Below are 22,970 nucleotides of genomic sequence, written 5' to 3'. Positions count from 1 at the left end.
TTGGATGTGTCAGCACTTAGTAGCATCATGGTCTGGGGCTGTTTTGCTGTGGTACTGTACATCGCACAAAGTGGATCGAATAATGAAGACGAATGACTACATCCAAATATTTCAGCTTCACCCCAAATCAACAGCTTGACAGTTTAAACTTAAGTTAAACTGGGGTGAAGCTTCAGGACCATGATCCCCAACACAATTCAAAACAAGTTTTGGAAAAAAGCAAGCTAACATTACGCTTCTCAAATGACCCTGACCTCAATCCTACCAAATATTAGTGAGGTTATTGTGTACATATATTATAGCCTGCAGTCTGTCTCAAATGACACATGTATGGTCCCGTGTCAGACTTTTTCAGTTGTGCGATCCTCACATACAGAATATCAGATGACAGAATACAGTTTTTTTTACATATTGAATGCTGTATCTGCCATTTTTAGCTGTGTTCTCTGTTGTTGCAATTAGGATATTTAGTTTTTCACATTTTCCCTCCCTATGGTCACGGCTGGGCAGCAGTCGTGTGGTGGAATGAAAGAGGACCCAAGATGCAGATGGCAGTGGAGATGCAGGTGGAGATTTATTTAAGGTGAAAAAACCCAAGATGAGGGCAGAACTAAACATAAACCTAAACTGGTGAAACTAACAAACAGAGGACGCAAAGCAAGGAACAGAGGACGCAAAGCAAGGAACAGCGAGCCACAGAGACATACCAAAATAATGCAGAGACACAGCTGGAACTAATGGGCATGACGAGACACAAACCTACAAAGTAAAACAGGAAACTCACAAACTGTTTCACAATACCAACTCGGGGACACGAACAGAACACACAGGAAGGACACAGGTAGGAATGATAGAAACACTAAACACACAACTCAAACCATAAGAACAAATGCAAAACAGCAGAAACTGGAAAATAATAACAATAAACTCAAAACACTGGGTCAACGACCCAGGACCATGACACTGAGCCTGATGAACGACTCTCTGTCATGGTTGAGTCACGGAAGTTCAAATTCTGTTGTTGTTGTTGTGGAGACTGAAAACAGAAATACTGATGTTGAAAAAGTTGCGAAGTGTTGTTTGATGTCGAAATGATTGAAGCTGTGAACAAAGAAAATATCATCTTTGTCATCTTTGTGTGTCTACATGAGAGCAATGGGAGGTAATGTGTGTTTTACGGCAGAGCTTCGCATGTGAAATGAGGATGTGTTGCTTAATATTTAGAGACTTCAGTGTGTCAACATCTGTGCAGTGCTATTTCTCTCATTATCATTCACATTTTAAAAAAAGTAACATTGTTGCTGCATCAGGAACCGGTTTGACAAACAGAGCAAATGACATTAACATTTAGTTTCTTTAAATATATTTTCAAAATCTATTTTAATCCTTGTTTTAAAGACTAGTTTCTAAGGTATGTGTCATGGTCCTGGGTCGGTGACCCAGCGCTTTAAGTTGATTATTATCATTTTTCTAGTTTATTCTAATTTTGTATTTGTTCTTAGGGTTTGAGTTGTGTGTTTCTATCATCCCTACCTGTGTCTCTCCTTTGTGTTCTGTTCGTGTCCCCAGTTGGTTGTGTAAACAGTCTGTGTGTTTCCTGTTTTACTTTGTAGGTTTGTGTCTCGTTATGTCAATTAGTTCCAGCTGTGTCCCCTCCTGTGTGCCATTTCCTAATTACCTGGTGTGTGTATTTATACTGCGTGTCAGCCTGTGCTCCTCGTCGCGTCATCTGTGTTCATTCCCTATGTTTCTCTACGTCGCCCTGTTCTGCCGTCCTCATCTGCCATCTCTGAGTTTCTCCCGTTGACCTTATGTTCCAGGTTTGTTTGTTAGTTTCACCCAGTTTAGGTTTATGTTCAGTCCTGCCCTCACTTCTGTTATTTTCACTGTAAATAAACCTCCACTCGCATCTCCATCGCCGTGTGCATCTTGGGTCCTCATTTATTCATCACACGACTGCTGCCCCAGTCGTGACAGTATGTATTTCAGTGGAATGAAAAGCCAAGTACCGGGGTGGATATTTCATTGGATATTCAAAAACAAGTTAACCATTTCTCGGCAGAAAAACGAGAACGAGAACCACAGAAAATAACAATATACATAAGAAACAGAATATATAACAATATATTTAAAACTATATAAGAAATATATTAAAACAGTTTACCATTAAAATGTTTCATCAACCATGCAAAACTTAATGATTAATTAAAACAAAACAAAGACAAGTAACACCGAGAAAGCACAAAATTACAAGATTACAGCGATAAAGCAGAACAAAAAGTGACAGGCTCTCATGTTGAGCTTCTGATGGTTTAATGCTGTTGTCTTCCTTCTTCACTTGTAAACCAGGAACCTTTCACTTCTCTTAATGATGAGGCCAATTCTTCAGCTCTGCATTTCTACTTTTTTATTTATATTGTATATCATGTTTTCTATCCCCTGAAAAGATCTCACGTTGTTATCCTCATCCAAAATCACACATGTACAGTAGAGAGTACATATTACTGTTTTAACTATAATGATAATTATATCCATAGGAAACAAATGTCATCAGTAATATTTCAGAAAAATACAAACCCTTCATTTGTGTGCATTTTGTGCTATTCAAAAATATCTCTGTTTCTGTATATTGAGGCCAATGCAAAATGTTACATCCCTTGGCTTATGTGTCATCTCATGGAAATATCATGGACATTTAAAGACACTACACAGGGTAGTTTGTGTGTCAAATGTAGATAAAAATAGTGCAATGACAAAAAGAAATGTAGTTGAGTAAATGGTGAATAATTATTAAACTATTAAGAAAAAATTCTAAAGAAAAATAAGTTAACAAAGGAAGGAGTGATGTGGTTGTGAAGATAAACGTGATTAGGTGGAAATAGCACAGAATCAGCTGATTACGCTGTAGTACAAAAAAGTAGCAATGCAATAGTGAGCTTTGATTAGTCCTTAGCTCTCATTAATAATTTGCTTTTCTGAAAAGTGAACCCAGGGCTAACCTGGATGAGATGAAATCCTGCTTCACAAATCAATCTTTGGGTTTCAGAGAAACTTATTTTAGTGCCAGTGAGCTTTTGTTTTGTTCACCAGATGAAGCGTTACTTAAAATAACAACAAAATAAAAAACATCATGATGCAATCTTATAAAAGTCCAAACTAAATGTAGCCTTTTTATCAGCCTTTTTTGCCTTCGAGTTGTCACATTCTTCTTATGTTGATGTAACTATATTTTCATTGGATTTCACAAGGAACGTTGCATTAAAACAATTCCCAATAGGAAGTTTGAATAAGCAGTCATCTAAAAATTTGCATGAAGTGAAAATATTACTTCAAGGAAAAATGAAAAATATGTGGAACAAAACAGAAATTCTCTGATATTAAAGTCACAAACTTATGTGAACAATATAAAAAGTCAGTATAAAAGTCATTGCAAACAACGCAGTTTATAATAAATTTCGCTGTCTTGTTGTCTGTACTATTATTAGACAGTGCTGTGGCTTTGTGATCCACCTTTTTTTTTCTCTTGTTCTTTCTACGCAAATTTGAAAGCTTGATTTTTCCCCTCCTCTTTTTGATTTTAGAAATGAGATTACCTGCACCAAACACATATTCTCTTTTCCAACTTTGCTGGTCTCGTTCAGTCAAACTTGTGGTGCAGACAGTTCATTTTTGTTAAAATTATGAACGCAGCAAAGGTGTGTTTGCATCCATTCATGAATAAAGATGGAAGTGAAAATTTGTTTTACGACACCACCGTTTCTGAGTTCTCATACATCGCCACTAGGTGGTGCCTTTGACTTGATCAGTTTTTGATCCATCGACTATGATGTAGTGCTTCCGCACTGGGAAAAATACCAGCGTTGTAGATGCTGGTAAGGTTTATAGCTGGGTCATCACCACATAGAACAGGGAGGTCTTGCAGTACAACACTGGGGAAAATAACCAGGCACAACAGGACCTGTACTACTATATTTGCACTAGAGGCAGTTTGTATTTCAGTGAATTAATAGCAGAAACATGCATAAGTATAAATGTGTGTAAATGTTGGAGGGAAACCATTTAGATGTAGAAAAAAGAATGAATGTCTGTGAATGGGTGAACGAGGCGTGTTGTATAAAGCACTTTGGGTGTTCAAATAGAGTAAAAATTGCTATATAAGAACCAGTCCATGTACCTTTATTCATAAAAATATTCTGCAAACAATCAAGACCATACAGTTAAAACTGTTGATGTTCATGTTTATTTTAATTAAGATTTAAAACTCAGGTTGAGCACAGTGAAGCAAACTAAAATAAGAACACAAAGATCCTTGAGCAATAACCCACAGAACTGTGATATTGTTAAGATTATAAAAACAATTAACACAGTACTTTCAGTGTCTGTGTCAGTACAAAATTACACAAACAAGCAGGTTTGTGAGCAAAGCTGGGGGCCTAGAATTCAATTTGGTGTTCTGCTCATTTATTAGTTTTTTTATGGTGGGTTGCATTTTGTTTCATCTGTGGATTTAGGCATCTTCACATTAAAGTCTAACATGTGTTTGGATTTGCTGGATTTGTTGAACCTTCCAAATCAGCTTCACAATAAGACTGCGCCATGTATTATAGAGATTATGGGAGCCAAGCGTGATAGAAAACACTGGATAATGGGACAAGAAGAGTGCAGTCCCAAAAGCTTTATTAAAATAATATTTTAATAATAATGGATTGGATTTATATAGCGCTTTTTGCCTTTACAATTCCACTATTCATTCACTCTCGCATTCACACACTGGTGGAGGCAAGCTACGGTTGTAGCCACAGCTGCCCTGGGGCAGACTGACAGAAGCGAGGCTGCCATATCGCGCCATCGGCCCCTCTGGCCATCACCAGTAGGCGGTAGGGTAAAGTGTCTTTCCCAAGGACACAATGACCAGGACAGAGAGCCCGGGGATGGAACCGGCAACCTTCCGGTTACAGATGCGCTTCCCAACCCCCAGCGCCACGGTCGCTCCATTATTTTTAAATCAATTCACCCATGATTTTTTTTTTTTTTGCTTGTTTACATTGCCAACAGAAAGTATACAGAAACTGTCTCTAGTGAACTTGTCTTTACGGTTTTCTGACAGAATGTTTTTGGGTTTTCTGCAGCTTTTCATGCCATTATTCACTTTTCAGTCTCAGTTTTTTTGGGTTTGGGAAAGAAAGAAATCACTTGAGGTGAATTTCTACATCTGAAAGAAGCTGTTTTGCTAACTCCATTTATGGATGTTTCTCCAAGAACAACCTGCTGACTGACCTGAGACCACTGCATGCTCTCACACAGCAATAGATGTTCCATTTCAGTTGGGTTTTCCTGTATTTGTTAATGGAAAATACTCCAGTTTCCAAAAAGTATGCATGCAATCAATTATCTGTTAAGTTAAAGTAGATATTACTAAGTAATTAAATAAATTAATCCGAGGCTAATAGTTTGAGCATTCAGTTCACTTAAATAAGCAGAAAAGAACCTCATTTTCTATGAATTACGAACACCTGTTGATCTTTGTGAGAGGGAAGGTGCCATCGGCAGCATTAATACCGTTTTTTAACTGCTGAGTACAGAGGAGATGAAGAATCTTTGGTGTGGTTGGAAGGGCTGGTATGTACCACAGGTGTGGAGTAAATAGCATCAGTTGCATTACGAGATGGAGCGCTGTGGGTGGCAGGAATGTGGGAAAAATTGACTTCAGAGTAATGAAGAGTACTTGAGTTGTCTTCAGCCTGAAAGAAAAGTGAGAACAAACTTTAGTTTCTTAAAAGCATTTTTTAATCAAATAATTTTTTATAGATTTATTTAAGATAAGATAGGATAACCTTTATAAGTCCCACATGTGGGAAATTTGCTTTGTTACAGCAGTGGACAGTGCAAAGTTGCACAGAAAAATTAGAGAAAATCACTGGAATAAGATATCAATAAGATACTGTACACAATAGAATAGAATAAAATACTATATACAATCGAATAAAATAGAATACAAATGCTATATACAATTCAGAATAATACAGCGATGCCAGAAAAAGAGTAATGGACATGTGTGGGTTTGTGTGTGTTTGATCAGTGGAAGTCTTTGTTGTGGAGTCTGACAGCAGAGTGGAGGAAAGACCTGCAAAATCTCTCCATCCCACATCGTGGGTGCTGCAGCCACTGAAGGAGCTGCTCAGTGCTGTCAGAGTCTCCTGCATGGGGTGGGAGATGCTGTCCAGCAGGGATGACAGCTTAGCCACCATTCTCCTGTCACTCATGCCTCTGGGTCCTGGGCATCCTAGAACAGAGCTGGCCCTCCGGATCAGCCTGTTTAGTCTCTTCCTGTCCCCGACAGAGATGTTGTCGCCCCAGTAGACCACACCGTAAAAGATCGTGGCTCAAGAGTTGGCAGTTCGTCTTGTAATCGGAAGGTTGCCGGTTCGAGCCCCAGCTTGGACAGTCTCGGTCGTTGTGTCCTTGGGCAAGACACTTCACCCACCGCCTACTGGTGATGGCTAGAGTGGCCGATGGCGCAATATGGCAGCCTCGCTTCTGTCAGTCTGCCCCAGGGCAGCTGTGGCTACAACTGTAGCTGCCTCCACCAGTGTGTGAATGTGAGAGTGAATGAATAGTGGAATTGTACAGCGCTTTGAGGCTCTCGAAAAGCGCTCTACAAATGCAATCCATTATTATTATTATTATTAAGATGGCTGAGGCCACCACAGAGTCATAGAAGGTCTTCAGGAGTGGGCCCTTCACTCCAAAAGACCCGAGTCTCCACAGCAGGTACAGCCTGCTCTGCCCTTAATATATGCATAAACAGTAAAAATCCACATTTTGTGTCCCAAATCTTTCTAACATCCTCACTTATTCTCGACATTGTTGAATATACAGTGTACAAAACAAGCTAGCTACTTTACTGATGCAAAACAAATCAACAGCAACACTAACTACTTCCTCCAAAATCTTCGTAAAATTGACTAATCATCTCTCGAAATACATTTTGAACAAATAGTGAACATAATTTCATCAGTGAAGGTTTCATCAGCTGCACATCTCTTTCCCATTGACATTCCTAAACTCAGTGCAGCGAACGACCCAATTAAAGAAATTAAATGGTGAACAAAGTTTACAGAAACTACAGCTGATCCTAAATGCAACAGTCAGACGGTGGCGCCAGTGTCCGGCAGCCTCGCCTCTGTCGGTGCACACCAGGGGCAGCTGTGGCTACAATGTAGCTGCCATCACCAGTGTGTGAGTGTGTGTGTGAATGGGTGAATGACTGAATGTAGTGTAAAGTGCAAAGGGGTCCATAGGGACTAAGTAAAGCACTATACAAATGCAGGCCATTTACTTCTTACTTAAAACCAAAAATAGAGAACACATGAGCCCTGTTTTAGCTTCTTTTCACTGGTGACCTGTTCATTTGAGAATTGACTTGAAGATTTTTTTTGTGAATTTTCCAAGGCCCTACGTAGCCCCGCCATCAAATCCTATTTCTAATCTGCTAACGCTGTACTTGCTCGCACGATCTGATATCCTCGTGTTGGTGTTGTTCCCAGATCATCATACTAAAGGTTGTTCCAGGATCAACATTGCAAGTGACCAATCAGAATGTTGTGATGTCATACTTTTGCGACTTCGGGAAAAACCGTCGTAAAACAAAAAACTGTACTTAAGCTGCGAGAAACTGCCTTTGTCCGCCGATCAACGGACCCTAACCCTGACCCTAACCCTAACCCTTTAATAAACGCTAAGCAGAATTGATATTGTCCTTGCAACATTGGAATTTCATAAATGCACGAATGGGTTGGTGCGCAAAAGAATAACGTCACAATAATGTGATTGGTCACTTGCAATGTTGAACCTGGAACAACATTTTCATGATGATCTGGGAACAACACCAACACGAGGATATCAGATCATCCTACTGCACTGCTCAGCCATAACCTGAGGTCCTCATTACTTTTTTTACTCAAACTGTTACCTAATTTAATATAAAGATCCAGATTTCTGACCTCAAAGCTTAAAATCAGACCACAATTTCACTTACTGTGTTCTGAGGAGGGGTGCTGTGGAAGTCTATGTTTTCAAATCCATGTGATTGGGAGTATTTGGGGTACGTGTAAGCTGAGGACACACTCAGGGGAGGCAAAGTGTCCATTTCTCTGATCTCTTCATAGAGCTGGTTCACCTGTAGAGAAAGAAGAACCCAGGTTATTCATACAAATCAAGCAGTAATGAAGCTCAGGTGTCTCAGAATTCCTTTAACTCACCTGTGTGATGTCACCATTTTCATTTTCCAAAGGTCCTGAAAAACATGCAGGTCAAAAAATGAGCCACATTTGAAGAATTAAACCAGAAACTGTTATTTTCATTCATTTCTGCTTTTAAAAACTTTTTTCTTTCTTCCACACACAGACATCTCCGAGGTAGATAAATAATGCATTTTATGTTTTTCGGTACCTTTCAAAACCAGGTTTTCTGTGTGTGTGTGTACATGCTTACAATACATGTAACACATATAATCTAGGAATGTGTCAGGCCTGAGGCCTTAACTCACTTAGCTTCTAACTGTATTTTAGTCTACTTGGCAACAGATGACCAGAGTCAATAATTAGCCCCAGAGACCCTGAGGGCTTGAAGTTTATTACCTTGTATGGAAGGTGTTATAGAAAAGAGAAGTTCTATGTCTGTTTATAGCCATTAAAGATGTACAAGATGTACCATTCACTGTAATTAACGTCTTTAACCTATTTTAATCTGTGATTGACGCCATGGGGGGGGGGGGTATACCCCACTGCTTTATAAGTATCCACAACATGTATTTTGGTCAGAGGACATAGGCTGATGTTTTCTCCTGTGTGTTAATAAACTCATCGTTTGATTGCACTTTTCTGGGGCCTCCGTGGTTTGTCTCACTGCTCTACATTGATCGATTTCGCGAAAGTGTGTATGTGTGTGTGTGTGTGTATGCGCACCTTTGTCTTTACTGGCCCTCTTGTTCTTGCAGAAAATCAGCAAAGCTGCCGAGAAGAGGATGATCATAATGGCCAGAAACAGACCCACATAAGGAAGCATACCTGCAGCAGCTTAAAAGAACACATTTGTTTTACTCAGAGTCTAATGATTTTTTTCATTATCTACTCGGATTGACTCGCCAAAATTTGACTCGGATTGACTGGTTTTCCATTACAGTCAAGTACTGCCTAATGTGCGAGGTCATTGTCATAGCAACGTGACGCGAGCATCCCATGATGTAATTACGCAACATGAAGCAACATTGGATGTCGACACACCTGCTGCTTGGTCTGTGGCTTTTCGCCAGAGTCGGGGGACCAAATGTAGCCATTTCCCTCAATGTCGGGTTTCAAAAATGGTGGTTTTGATTTTTGTGAACAAGGTGCTATCATAACTCATCGAGTGATGCCAAGTTCGGATCTCTTGGAAACCCGGCCGAGCAGGTACTATTTTAGTGCCTGGTACCCGAACCGTAACAAGTCTGTGCAGGTACTAATGGAAAAGGGTCTGAATAACCGAGATCATATCTACATCAGTATATTACATATTAAACGCAAAATGTATAATGTACCTGAACTTGCAGGCGATCTCTGGGGCTGTTTTGAGGTTTCGGGGGACACGGATGAAACTCCAGCACTTTCTGAACTGAAGACTGAAGTCTCTGTTGTTGGTATTGTTTTTGTTGTTTTTGTTGTTGATGTTGTTTTTGTTGTTGATGTTGTTTTTGTTGTTGATGTTGTTTTTGTTGTTGATGTTGCTGTTTCTGTTTTTATTATTGAGCCTGATGACAGAAATGTTAAAGTTGAAGTATACAAACAACATGAACAATGAAACAATGAGATTAAATCTTAATAATTATGCTTAAAGCAGATTCAGTGTTTGCATGTAAGGTTTAGTTTGTGGTCATCAGTAGAACTTATAAAAACTAAATTTTAAGTTTATGTAAAGCAATGACATAAAAACAAATATTTTTGTTGGAACTCACCTTCTGTGACAAGAATGTAAAACTCATGGCTCAGATTTCCATCCCAAGTTTTGGTCAAATGACACATGTATGGTCCTGTGTCAGACTTTTTCAGCTGAGCGATGCTCACATTCAGAATATCAGATGACAGAACACCATTTTTTACATACTGAATGCTGTATCTGCCATTTTTAGCTGCGTTCCCTGTTGTTTCAATTAGGATATTTCTTTTTTCACATTTTCCCTTACAGAAGAACTTCTTGGTGCCAGAGTAAGAAAATTTGCATTTAACTGTGATGTTTTCTCCTTCCATTCTTCTATAGATGGGAATTCCTCTATCGACTTGACCAGAGTTTCCATCGTGCAGTGCTGTAGACATGATGAACAGTCAATAGTTAATATGTACCCTGTAATATGTTGTGAATAATACATTTTTGTACATTTAATTTAATTGAATTTATTCACTTTTATTCACTTCATGTGAACGGTCATAAATGTTTAGTTGAATTCACTAAATTCTTATTTTACTTGCAAAGTAAAGTAATTTTACAAACAGCAAATGTCATGTTTTTTCCTAATATCTCCACAAATCATCAGCTGAAGAAGACTCAGAGTTGAAATTTTGTGTAAAAGCTAGAATATCATCTTGAGTTTTACTCGTTTCAGAATCAATCTTCATCCGCTTTTCCGACCTCCGCACGCAAAATGAAGATGTGTTAGTGAACATTCAGAGACTTCGGGGTATCAACACTCACGCAGTGTTGTTCCTTTTGTTTCATATTTAACAAGTATGAAAAAAATAACATTGCTGTTGCCAGTGTTGGGGAGTAACGGAATACATGTACCGCCGTTACGTATTTAAAATACAAAATATGAGTAACTGTATTCCGTTACAGTTACCGTTTAAAAAGGTGGTATTTAGAATACAGTTACTTTGTTGAAATAAATGGATTACATGGCGGTACTTCCCTGTTTCATATTGTCGCGGGTCAGGACTGTTCGGGTTTTGTTTGACAGCTACGTTCTGTTGTTCCAGGCGGCAGCGTTACGGTTGCCATGGTTACAGGGCGACGCTCTCTCTCTGCATGTTTCCTGGGTGAGAGAGGCCTTTTTGTTGTTGTTGTGCTAAGCTAATAGGCAGAATGCTACAGGTATAGCTCTAAAGAATGTAGCATCATAGACAGTGTAGTCCGTGCTGCAGGGAGAATGGACTGACATACCCGTTATGTGTCTGTGAGCGAGGGAGGGAGAAAAAGGAAAAGTACGAGCTGTCATGGAGCAAAAATGGGAGCTGGAAGCATGTAAATATAATAATAACCACTGCAGCCAAGAAGAGAGCCTGACGAGCCCAGTTGTAAGTAAGCTATTAAGACTCGACTGTACACCGTGTTCCTGTTTTTCTCTGAAACAATAAGTTCTGTTGGAGCAGCCTTTCAACGCCTCTCTCTGTCTCTCGCTAGCAAAGTTGACCCAGACAACAAAGTAAAACTATTTTTCGGCTACGAGCCCAACACAGAACCCACCGTATTAGTCAGAGGTCCCTTTACTACGGTTCGGAGCCGCGGACCTTCAGTAACAGTAATAAATCACAGCAATAGTACATTCATGTAGTTGTAAACAGCATGATAATATATTAAGTAATCCAAAGTATTCAGAATACGTTACTCTCATTGAGTAACGTAACGGAATACGTTACAGAATACATTTTGGGGCATGTATTCTGTATTCTGTAATGGAATACATTTTAAAAGTAACCGTCCCAACACTGGCTGTTGCATCATCTTCAAGCAAAGAATGGTTAAACATAATTTACCACCAAACTGATCCACCGTGTTCTTGCCAAATGCTCCTCAATCAAAGATTTCCTCACAAACAGACCTCAGTCAGTCAGACTGCCTCCAACTCTTCGCCCAACTGTCACTCAGCATCAAGTCTCCGCAGGGCTGTATTCTCAGCCCCCTAATTTACTCCACGCACACACATAATTGTGCATCAATCCAACCAATGAACATCATCTTCAAGTATGCTGATGACACCACCGTGAATAGGCTCCTCTCTAATAATTCCTGCTGAGGCTCAGAAAATAACCTGAAGCTGAACATCCTTAAAACAAAAGAACTCATAATGGACTTCAGGAGGCACAGACAGATCCACAACCCTTTGATTCTAAATGTTGAATGGGGGGAATCTGTCTCCCCCTTTCTGGAAACCCACATTTCCACTGATCTCACCTGGACCCACAACACCAGCGTTCAGGTGAAGAAGGCCCAACAGTGGCTGCACTTTCTTTGTGTCCTGAGGAAGAACAACCCCGGACGAGAAACTGCTGCTGGCCTTGTAACGCTTGTCTGGAGAGAGTGCTCTACATAGGGGCCATAACTGAGAAACAACTTTCATCTGCCACCCCTGGAGGCCATGCCAGCTCCTCCTGTCTCACAAAAACCAGGGCCATCACAGGTGACCCCTTGATGCCCACCCACCATCTGCTTGCAGTGGGTCAGGTCAATCAGGTCCCACACCACCACAAACACCTTCTTCCTGTGGGCCATTCAGACTGTTAACAAGCATCGGTGTTGAACTCCAGGTCTCGAGGGCCGGTGTCCTGCAGGTTTTAGATCCAACACAGCTGATTCAAATGGCTAAATGACCTCCTCAACATGTCTTGAAGTTCTGCAGAAGCCTGGTAATGAACTAATCATCTGATTCAGGTGTGTTGACCCAGGGTGGAATCTAAAACCTGCAGGACACCGGCCCTCGAGGACGGGAGTTCGACACCCCTGGTGTAGATGATGCAGCACTACGGATTTGTACCACCTGTGGTCTGTCTTTCAGGAAGTCCAGGATCCAGTCGCATAATGAACCACCGATTCATCATGAACCTGGATGGATTAATAGGGTTGAAAGTGGAGCTCTAGTCAATAAACAGCTTCCACACATATGTGTTCTTATGGTTCAGGTGGGAGAGGGCAGTGTGCAGAGCCAGTGCTATTGCGTTGTCTGTGGGTCAGTTTGGCCTGTAGGCAAACTGAAAAGGATTGAATGTAGCAGGCAGTGAAGACATAATAATGTCTTCCTGTGTCTGTACATGTTGCAGCTCTTCTTTTTGTTGCTGCTTTATCAGGAACAAAATTTAGATCAGGGAGCATTTCCCAGTAGATGGAACCTGGGTTGAAAAGAAATAAGATTTTATGTCCTGCACAACAGTAACAGTTTTAACCCTGATTATGCACAGAAGGTCATGGTGGGCAACCTTACATCACCTTACATCATCTGCTATCACCATTAACACAGGAGTACCGCAGGGCCGCGTTCTTAGTCCAGCTCTTTTCACCCTGTTCACACACGACTGTAAACCCATCCACTTCTCTTCTAACACCATGCATAGTTCTGTATTTTACTGATGTGGTTGTTTTGGAGCGTCTCATGTTCACCTTAAAACTTGCTGTAAGACTCTGATTAAACCATCTTGCTATAACTGGTCCAGCAGAGTCCCATGTGACAAAGACTGGACTCTGGACTTCAGGTGGATTTCTTCTTCTTCATCATCTTCAATTCTTCCTTCTTCTAAAAATCACTGTTGTCGTCTGACAGATAATCTTTCTGTCATCTTGATTGATTAAGCAAAGCTACATGTATTTATTTGTTATGTCCTATCCCTGACTGACACACACACACACACACACGCACAGACTAGAATAACACACAAACCAGTTAAGACCAGTTCCCCTTGTTTCCTTCCTTTGTGTTGCAAAGCGGTGAGGTTGAAACAACAGTGTGTGCTTGTCAACTATAAATACATCCTTAAAATAAAACAAATTAAAAACAAGTGTATGCAGATATTTGGCTGTATATTCAACAACAATACAAGGAAATCAGGATAATTTCTTTAAAAAAAACTGAAGTGAAATTATTGAAAAACAAAATAAACTGAAGTCGTGTTTAAATAAAAATGGGGAAGTTAACTTGTACTTTCAGAGGCACTTACACCTCTGAACATGTTTAACTACAAACACTGACAAAGAAACACTGTTAAACTTTACAATTGTTCATCAAAGATGCAAAACAGCTCCAACAGTCCAAATGTTGAGCCCAGTTTTTTTAGTTTTCCCAGTGTGTTGCACAACAGTGATACTGTAAACTATCGGTTCCCCATAAAAAATCTCAACTATAACACTACTCTTAAAAAAAAAAAGTATATACGTGGATATTTTATTAAATATTGAACTGCAATGCAAAAAAAAAATAAAGATAACCTTAGGTAATAAAAAATGGAGCCATGCTTAAAAAAGGTTCCTGCATGGTTTATATTTGGGAAAGTTACCTCATATTTTTAACAAACGTCATGTTCCATTAAACATATTTAACCACATAAAGCAATGATATGCAAGAATGAGTAATAATACAAAAATTTACTTACTGAGAAAGATGAAACAGACCACAGTGCCACATACTGTCTTCATATTGCTCGTCTTACAAAGCAGGAACTTCTCACTTCTCTTAATGATGGACTCCCTCCCCCGCACACGTCATACAGCTCTACACTTCTCCCCTTTGCTTTAACTTCTTGAACTGCAGAGTGAAGGATTCTGGGTTGGTTTTTGTGTCTCATCACTTCTAAAGCTGCGTTAGGCTGGATTTACATCCTTGGAGTCTAAACAAAGCCGCAAGCCAGATGGCTAGCAAGCTCAACACAAGAACGTGACACGCTGCTGTAGAAATAATGATGGATGGATATGAATAAAAAAAATAATCAAAAGAGAAAGTCACAAAGATTATGAATTCAACCTTTTTGCTCACTGAAGATATTCATTTACAACGAATATTTAATAAAGAATACGTAAGAAAGAATTTATAGACGCAAAGGACAAAAATAATGAATTGAAATAGAAAGAAAGCAGCAAAAATAAAGATTAAGTAAAGACTAGAAAATTGGAATATAATTGAGTATTTAGATATATTCATATTTAAAATAGTTTTATTTTTTTCAGTTGCCGTGTCGGTGGTCTTCAACTGTCTGAGAGCAAGGATTAAAATAAAACAGAATTCAAAATGAAATGCAGAAGAACATGAGATGACAGATGACTCAACCTTTAGCTGAGTCATCAGCTTCCTGTTTTAAAGAAGGACACCTCTCAATACATTCCTGAAGTTCACAAAAACAAAACGTAAATAAATACATAAAATTGTTTGTAACCAGTGGGGGGATTAAAACAGGCATAGTCATGAGGGAAAGAGGATATTTTAAAATGTGCACTGGTAAACTTTACACTCTTTAATATCCACACACAGAGGTCTGAGGGATCTTTCAGCAACCGTGAAACCAACATCTGTTCAACTGACTGGTCGTTAGGGAATTATTTCATATCTGATCAGCTCTAGAAGAATACCTGCTCCAGGGCAGGTTAGGTTTAATACCGGTTACCATGGTGATATACCCTGGTAAACTTTAGGAAGCGAAACTTTGTAGTACAGGAAATCCTCTTTTGCACAAAGAGGCAAAAGTTCAGGAACATAGTGTAACATTCATTAAAGTACTGTGTGCTGTGCAAGGTTAAAAGAAGTAGCCAACAGAGGGAAACAAAGGTCAACATCGATACTCTGCGTTATTAAAAATATTTATAACTCACCGCAGGTTTAAAACAAAAAGATTTTGATGACAATGACTGCATGTTTTAGATTTAGATTATTTTTTACATAGTGAACATAATCAATCAGATAAACTGGCTTTTAAATTCAGTCCACTGTACAATATGTTTCCTATGAAGTAAGAACAGTGAAATAAGAATACAGAACCAAACTGAAAGAAGACAGTATAGGTCGTTTTTCAAATGCAGTAGCTAAGAGAAATGTATCCTTGTTTACTTTATTATAACTGTTCATAAAGTACTTTCAGCTACTGTCAGTACAAAACAACATAAACAAACAGCTTTTACCGAGAACAAGCTTCGTTCCAAAAAACTAAACATCCAGTCGGATAAAATTTACTGCATACAAAGTGTAAATAAAACATAAATATTCTGTTCCATCATCACATCATGTGAAGTCTTTTGTTTCACACTGCATCGCGGTGGCTTCCAAGTTAAACTTTGAATCATTTGTGAAAAAACTCCTCTCAAACACGTTGTTACGCCCCTCTGCAACCTCTATTCTCTTTGCAGTGACAGTGCAAGACTCTTCAGGTGTTGCGCTTTTTTCAGTTTTTATTTTATTTCAGTTTCGGTTTTATAGAGTACAGAGGAGGTGAAGCATCTTTAACGTGGTTCCTGAGGCTAGCATGTATCTGAGGTGTGGAGTAGACAACATCACCCGATTTACCCCAGAGGGCGCTGTTAGTTACAGAAATGTGGGAAAAATCCACTTCAGTGTAATCAACTTCATCTGTGTCATTTTCAGCCTGAAAAATAAGTGAAGTTAAACTTTAAACGTACTTAAAAAATAAACCCATCCAGCAGATAAAACAGGAGTTATTTTTAAAATTCAAAATATATAATGTTATAGGAACAAAGGATTTGTCCTGGACTTAAAAAAAAACTAGCCAAGCCTAATAACCGTGAACCAGAGCGTGTTCACTGAATTTGGACATTTTTTTATTTTTTTACTATTAGCTGGCAGAAAGAAAATATCCTGTCAATGATTACTAATGACACTACCCAAACAGGTTTATTCTGGTTTCTGACCAGTCAGACCACACATCTACTTACTTTACTCTGAGAATAGGTGACGAGGCTGTAAAGTTCGAGGTTTTCAACTCCAGCTCGCTGGCAGGTTTTGGGAAAGGCATCAACTAAAGACACTTCCACAGGAGGTGAACAGCCGTCTCTTATCTCTTCACACAATCGGTTATTCTGGAAAAAAGATAACATACTGGCCAACTGATAAAAATCAAAAGGTAATGAAGACTGCGTGTCTCATAATTTCTAAAACTAACCTGTGTGATATTAGCGTATTCTGTTTCTACAGGAGGTCCTGAAAAATGCAGGAGAGAACACAAACATCTGGCTTAAACACCTTCCAGGAACTACAACCAACTACAAAAAAAGGAACTAAACTTGGGAACAATATAAAGAATGAAAACTGAATATCTTTCAACTTAATCTTAAAGATGTTTTCAGTGCCACAGCCAAGTCACACTTGACTTAATTCATGCCCATTGTAATCTGCTACATCTTGCATCTTTTTTTCCAGCTGTGCAGATGTTGTGCTTCTGAAATGTTCAGCTTTACCGGGACATCTGTCAGCTTTCATATATGCTAACATCTTAATAAGTCAACCCAGTGGGTATCAGTCTAGTACTTCCATCAGCTTTTAATGAGTTTGAATTTTCCTAAGTCGATTGTTTAGCAATGTATGAAAACTGGTCAAACTCTGTGCTGAACACCTTTCAGTCAAACAATCAGATGTTGTCACAGCAGCTTTTTCCAGATCAGAAATCAACAGGTTTGACATCACCACCTACTGACCAATCAGTTCTCCAGAAAATACTGAAATTATTCCAGGAGCCTCTCTCTCAGACCTCTGCAGAGAGAATATAAGAGTCTAATGTTTTTCAGTTGTGTTGAAAGTCTCTGAGTTTGCCTGATGAGAATTAGGAATAAATAAAGATTCTTAGACTCAACTTTACTCTTTGATTTTTTTTCTGTTGCCAGCAAACAGTTTAACAACAATTTTTTTCTATAAGCATTTAACCATCCTAAAACTCTTTTTACTTGTTCCATTGGCAGATTTTTTTTCACTTAATACAATAAAAAAAAAAAAAATTTTTGTAAGAAATAAGTGAAAAAAATCTGCCATTGGAACAAGTGAAAATTCTCCAGATCCAACATGCAAGATGCTAAAAACAAGTTCATATATCTCACTGAAGTGTTACTGTGTAGCTGATTGTGTCTTATTTTAACTGCGATGAGATATTTTTGACTTGAAATGAGACAAATATACTTGGTAAGTTTTTGAATTTTTGCAGTGCAGTATAAAAACGTAATTAAGGTTAACCCTGAGGTTAATCTGCAGGAAATAAATTTGCATTGCTCTGAAGTGGTAAAAACACAGGTGTGCTGCAGACTCACCTTTAGGTTTAGTGGCCTTCGTCTTCTTATAGAAAATCAGCAAAGCGGCTGATAAGAGGGTGATCATAATGACCAGAATCAGAATCACATAAAGCGGCTTATCTGCACCTCAAGAGAACACATTTCTTTTTATTATTATATTATACAAACAAAACACAGATACTGTGAGTTACATTTCATTTGTATGAAATTACTTTTGGTCCTCCTAATTTATTTTAAGATAAAGTTTCAGTTTCGACTGTTGCACTTGAATCCTCCATCACATGCAGTGCCAACTACTCAAATGAGGCTGTCCTGTGTGTGACTACCAAGTCTAACTTTTTACGTTAAGCTTGCATGCACATCATGAGAAATGTAACGTAATGTCAGGTCGACGTAGCCCACAGCTATTGTGATTGGCCAGTTCTGTGCCGTCTTTTCCCCGCTGCATTTTTGTCTACTTTTTGATGGCACAATAGTCATAGGATCAATATAAGGAGTCACAAATGTCAGCAAAGTTCTAGAAGAATGTTGAAACTTCCAAAATGGACGTGAGAGAATGTATAAAGCATTTGATCTTTTTCTATCCCCTGACACCACATTTAAAACACTGAGACATGACCACACAGTAACAGGTAACCACACAGAAGTGGAAGTCTATAACATCTGTCATCTAGATCTCATGTCATGGTGCTTTAAGGAAGTCAAACGTGGTCTCACTCAGCTGTTCATGTGCAGTTCCCGAGTTCTTCATTTAACTCTTGCACTGTTTATTTGTTTGAAAACTTTACACATTTTGTAAATTGTGCTTAAAATTACAAAATCAAATAAATGACAACGCATCATTAGTAATTATAAGGTTAAGATAAGGACCCATTAATAAATTAAAGTTTACACTTCATGCTTACACTTTAGTAGTCAGTAATATGTCTGAGCGATGTTTCTACTGCTCTTGAATGTGGTTGAGGTTTTTGATAAATACACAGATGAACCCATACCTGGACCTGCAGGTGTCTCAGAACGGTTCAGGATTTCAGTGGAGGAGGATGTAGATGTAGCGCTTTCTAAACTGAAGTTAAAACTTTGTGTTGTTGTTGTTGCTGTTGTTGAGGTTGATAGGAGAAAGGTTGATGATGAAAAAGCTTTTGGAGTAGAGCCTGGTGTTGAAGTTTTTACAGCTGTGAACAAAGAAACAATCAGTACAAAAACAATCCTGCAGTTTGTATGTCTGCATGCGAGTAATGTGGGTTAACAGGTGTTTTATGGCAACGCTAAGCTTATATTCAAAAAATGACTGAATGGAGATCAGTTGAAAGAAATGTTGTTGCCAATGAGATGTGAATATGTTCACATCTTCAGAAATATGAATACAATTTTTGTAGAGACTTACCTTCAGTGACAATTATCTCAAAATAATCTGGTTTCCAAGTGCTGTCCAAAGTACACGTGTACCATCCTGAGTCAGACTGTTTCAGCTGTGTGATGCTCACATACATAATATCATATTTAAAAAATTTTTTGACATATTGAATGCTGTATCTGCCGCTCTGAAATGTGTCAGCAGTTGTATTAATCAGAATGTTTCCCTTTTCACATTCTTCCTTGCAGAAGAGCCTCCTGCTTCCACGGATAAAGAAGCTGCATTCAAGTGTGACGTCTTCTCCTTCCATTTTTCTGTGTCTGGGTGTTTTTGCATTGACAAGAGCATCCTGCTGTGCTGCTGAAAAGATTAGCATTCAATAGTTACCATCATCCTATAAAGACAGATCGTTATGTGCTTTAAGTGTACAGTTAAATTCGTCATATTGTTATTTAAATATTTAAAAAATTTAAAAAACAAACTTCCTGATTCTGACATCTGCTGACTGAGAGTTACTTGAGTGTCATTTGCTTCTAATGATGTATTCATCTCCATATTTTTTTACAGTGTATTAAATATTCATTGTTTCTATCATGGAAAAGGTTTTGGAATTGTTGCTCAACATTAAAATTTTCATTTTTTGAACATGCATGCTGTGGTTTTTCTTGTGAGCCTAAAGAAAACTGACTGAAGCCTCATTAGTTCAAAAAAGAGGAACCAGGTGCATGTGGGGTTTCGAAAATGCTCGTAGAATTTAGCTGTGTCTAAATATACATTTCCAGCTAGTTTGCTTGGATACATTTGTATTTGGAAAAACAGTGAGACTGTCTATACATGAAAAGACACCTGCGAGTTTTAGTATGGCCAACGTTCACAAAAGATACAACAAAAATGAGAATAGCCATTTCTGCATATGAGATTAGGATGAACCTAACAAGAACTAAGGAGCAAAATGCAGCTTAAAGAATATTATTTATGTGATTTTTTTTTTTTTTATTCTAAGGAGTTTGGAAAGAAAAGCGTCTGGACTTCTTTAAGTTACTTGAAGACGTTTCGACCTCTCATCCGAGAAGCTTCTTCAGTTCTAAGGTCAAATGGTGGAGAGTCCCAGATTTAAACCCAGTGGGAGTTTCCCCCCAAAGAGGGACAAAGGACCCCCTGATGATCCTCTACCTAATCATATGAGCCGAGGTGTGAAAACGAGTGTGGGTCACAATCAGCCACGGTTTCGGGTGAGCTCATTGTGAAACCTGGCCCCACCCTATCATGTGATTTCCTGAGGTCAGATGGCCCAGGATGTGAGTGGACCTTAAGACGTCTGGGAAGGGATATCAAAACTGGATTAACTCCCACTGGGTTTAAATCTGGGACTCTCCACCATTTGACCTTAGAACTGAAGAAGCTTCTCGGATGAGAGGTGAAACGTCTTCAAGCAACTTAAAGAAGTCCAGACGCTTTTCTTTCCAAGCTCCTTAGACTACGATGACCTGGATGACTGAGAACCTTCACAGACATTTTTTGTTATTGTTTTAAAACTTCTATTTTCAGTGACCTGCATGTTCAAGTTACATGTTTCCAGCTCTAAACACCACAAAACAAACATGTAAGAGAAGAAAATTAAGAAAGAATGAAACAGTTTGTGGTTCAACAGAAATCAGTGATTCAACATGAAAAACCAACAAACAAACAAACCTGGTGATTGATTTAATAAACAGACACAATTTTCTGTTTTTAATAAACAGAAAATAAAGATGCAAACAACAAAGAAAGAAAGAGAACACAAGAATTAAGAATATAATTTACTCACTAAGGATGATGAAGCAGACCAGAGTGTGACAGGCTTTCATCTTGAGGCCCTGATGGTTTAATGCTGTTTCTCTTCCTTCTTAACTCACAAAACAGGAACTTCTCTCAATAATGAGGTCACACACACACACACACACACACACACACACCTTCTTCTAAATGTGTCATAGGCTAATTTTCATTTCATTTTCTGCTTAAAAAGCATCTCATCTGTGTTGCTGCATTCATGAAATTATGTTTATGCCCTAAGTTTAAAGCAGACACTCTTGTGCACGCACTGGCTTCTCGCTGTATGTGGCTAATGAGTTTGACACAATCGAAGTTCTTCAGATTTTGTCAGCTGGACACTGAAATTTCTGTTTCACTGTATCTTTAAAGTGTTCTGGTGATTGAAGCTTAACAAAGTGTTAATGACACCAGTTTGAGATGACTTTTGCTTTGTTGAATGGTGCTTTATTCTCTTGGAAGTCACATTACAAGTTGGTAAACTGATGCACATCATCAGGAAAAAGTACTCAGAAAGGATGTGGCAATAAAACCTTGACTGCTTTGTTATCAAGGTACTTAAACAGTGACCACAGAAGACTCCTGCATGAGAACATCAGCAGCAGAAGCCTGGTGGCTTCAAACTGTGAGTTTGTTGTAGGCAGTGATTACAAAACAAGTAAAAGGGCATTCACACAGAAAGTGACTCACATTGTGCATCACTTTGCCGCTAACATTCAGCCCCTAGTGGAAATTACAGCTTCTGGTTGCCTAATCTATACTGTCATAGGTTAATCATGGTAAAAATGGTAAATGGTCTGTATTTGTATAGTGCTTTTCTAGTCCCTAAGGACCCCAAAGCGCTTTACACAACCAGTCATCCACCCATTCACACACTGGTGATGGCAGCTACATTGTAGCCACAGCCACCCTGGGGCGCACTGACAGAGGCGAGGCTGCCGGACACTGGCGCCACCGGGCCCTCTGACCACCACCAGTAGGCAACAGGTGAAGCGTCTCGCCCAAGGACACAACAACCGAGACTGTACGAGCTGGGGCTCGAACCGGCAACCTTCCGATTACAAGGCGAACTCCCAACTCTTGAGCCACAATCATCAATATTTTCATTTCTACTCTCATTGGTAGTTGCTTTAGTTGCTTGCCATGAGAAGTTTAACTCACGACTCACTCATTTTGCATCACCAGGAGGTATTTTGCTTGAAGTTACTGAATGTTGTTGACATTCTTTAAAAAGTCAAACGCTTTTTTCTCTAAAAATGATACCTTTACTATCATATTTGCTGTTGCAAAAATAATTGATTTTAACCTTAAACAACATATTTTGCTTTTTTCACTAAATATATAAACTTTGGTTTACTGCTGCTGTGCAAATTGCTCAGTGAATCTCACTGTCTGGGGCTCAGTTATCAAGAATTGCCAAAGCTGCAGGTGAACATGAAAAACTCCCTACATCGGGCATATTAAAAGGTCCAAAGGTGAACACTGACTTTAAAAAAATAGCCAACATCTTTTAAACTGATAAGGAGCAAAATCCTTCAAATATACCAGTAGGTTAAGTGTTTGTTTAGCTTTGTCTGACCAGAGGGGTACACTATGAACACAGACAGGCTTTCTTTGAATTACCTGGCTCGATGAAAACTAAAACCTCATTTGGAGATAACGAGTATCACATTATCAACTTCCTCTGTAAAAGCCAAAATTTCTGCTTCAGACTTTTTGTGCACGCGCATAAAAATAAGCATTTTCTGTGTCATATGAGATGATCTGAATGCATGTCTGAAACTGT

General features: G+C 38.9%; 2 protein-coding genes across 3 annotated transcripts; both read right to left on the bottom strand.

Annotated features, from left to right (window-relative positions):
* Positions 1 to 4,153: 4,153 nt before the first annotated feature.
* On the bottom strand, positions 4,154 to 14,449 carry LOC148097031 (uncharacterized). Its single transcript, XM_087834271.1, has 7 exons — positions 14,388 to 14,449; positions 9,992 to 10,339; positions 9,578 to 9,787; positions 8,967 to 9,077; positions 8,262 to 8,296; positions 8,039 to 8,179; positions 4,154 to 5,741 (listed from the first exon to the last, which is right to left on the bottom strand). Exons 1-7 carry the CDS (start codon positions 14,428 to 14,430, stop codon positions 5,553 to 5,555), a joined length of 1,077 nt encoding a protein of 358 aa, XP_087690397.1. The 5' UTR covers positions 14,431 to 14,449; the 3' UTR covers positions 4,154 to 5,552.
* A 1,628-nt stretch (positions 14,450 to 16,077) lies between these two features.
* On the bottom strand, positions 16,078 to 21,219 carry LOC148097030 (uncharacterized). 2 transcript variants are annotated; one of them, XM_087834276.1, is made up of 7 exons: positions 21,180 to 21,219; positions 19,403 to 19,732; positions 19,011 to 19,190; positions 18,034 to 18,135; positions 16,899 to 16,936; positions 16,672 to 16,815; positions 16,078 to 16,364 (listed from the first exon to the last, which is right to left on the bottom strand). In XM_087834276.1, exons 1-7 carry the CDS (start codon positions 21,217 to 21,219, stop codon positions 16,176 to 16,178), a joined length of 1,023 nt encoding a protein of 340 aa, XP_087690402.1. In that variant the 3' UTR covers positions 16,078 to 16,175. The 2 variants fall into 2 exon arrangements, with proteins under 2 accessions (XP_087690402.1, XP_087690403.1); XM_087834277.1 differs by having other exon boundaries at positions 19,403 to 19,729.
* Positions 21,220 to 22,970: the final 1,751 nt, after the last annotated feature.

The sequence above is a fragment of the Neolamprologus brichardi genome, chromosome 20 (genome assembly GCF_056152115.1).
Source record: "Neolamprologus brichardi isolate AB-2024 chromosome 20, ASM5615211v1, whole genome shotgun sequence".
In the NCBI taxonomy this organism is placed as follows: Eukaryota; Metazoa; Chordata; class Actinopteri; order Cichliformes; family Cichlidae; genus Neolamprologus; species Neolamprologus brichardi.
This window is presented reverse-complemented; position numbering and strand designations above follow the sequence as displayed.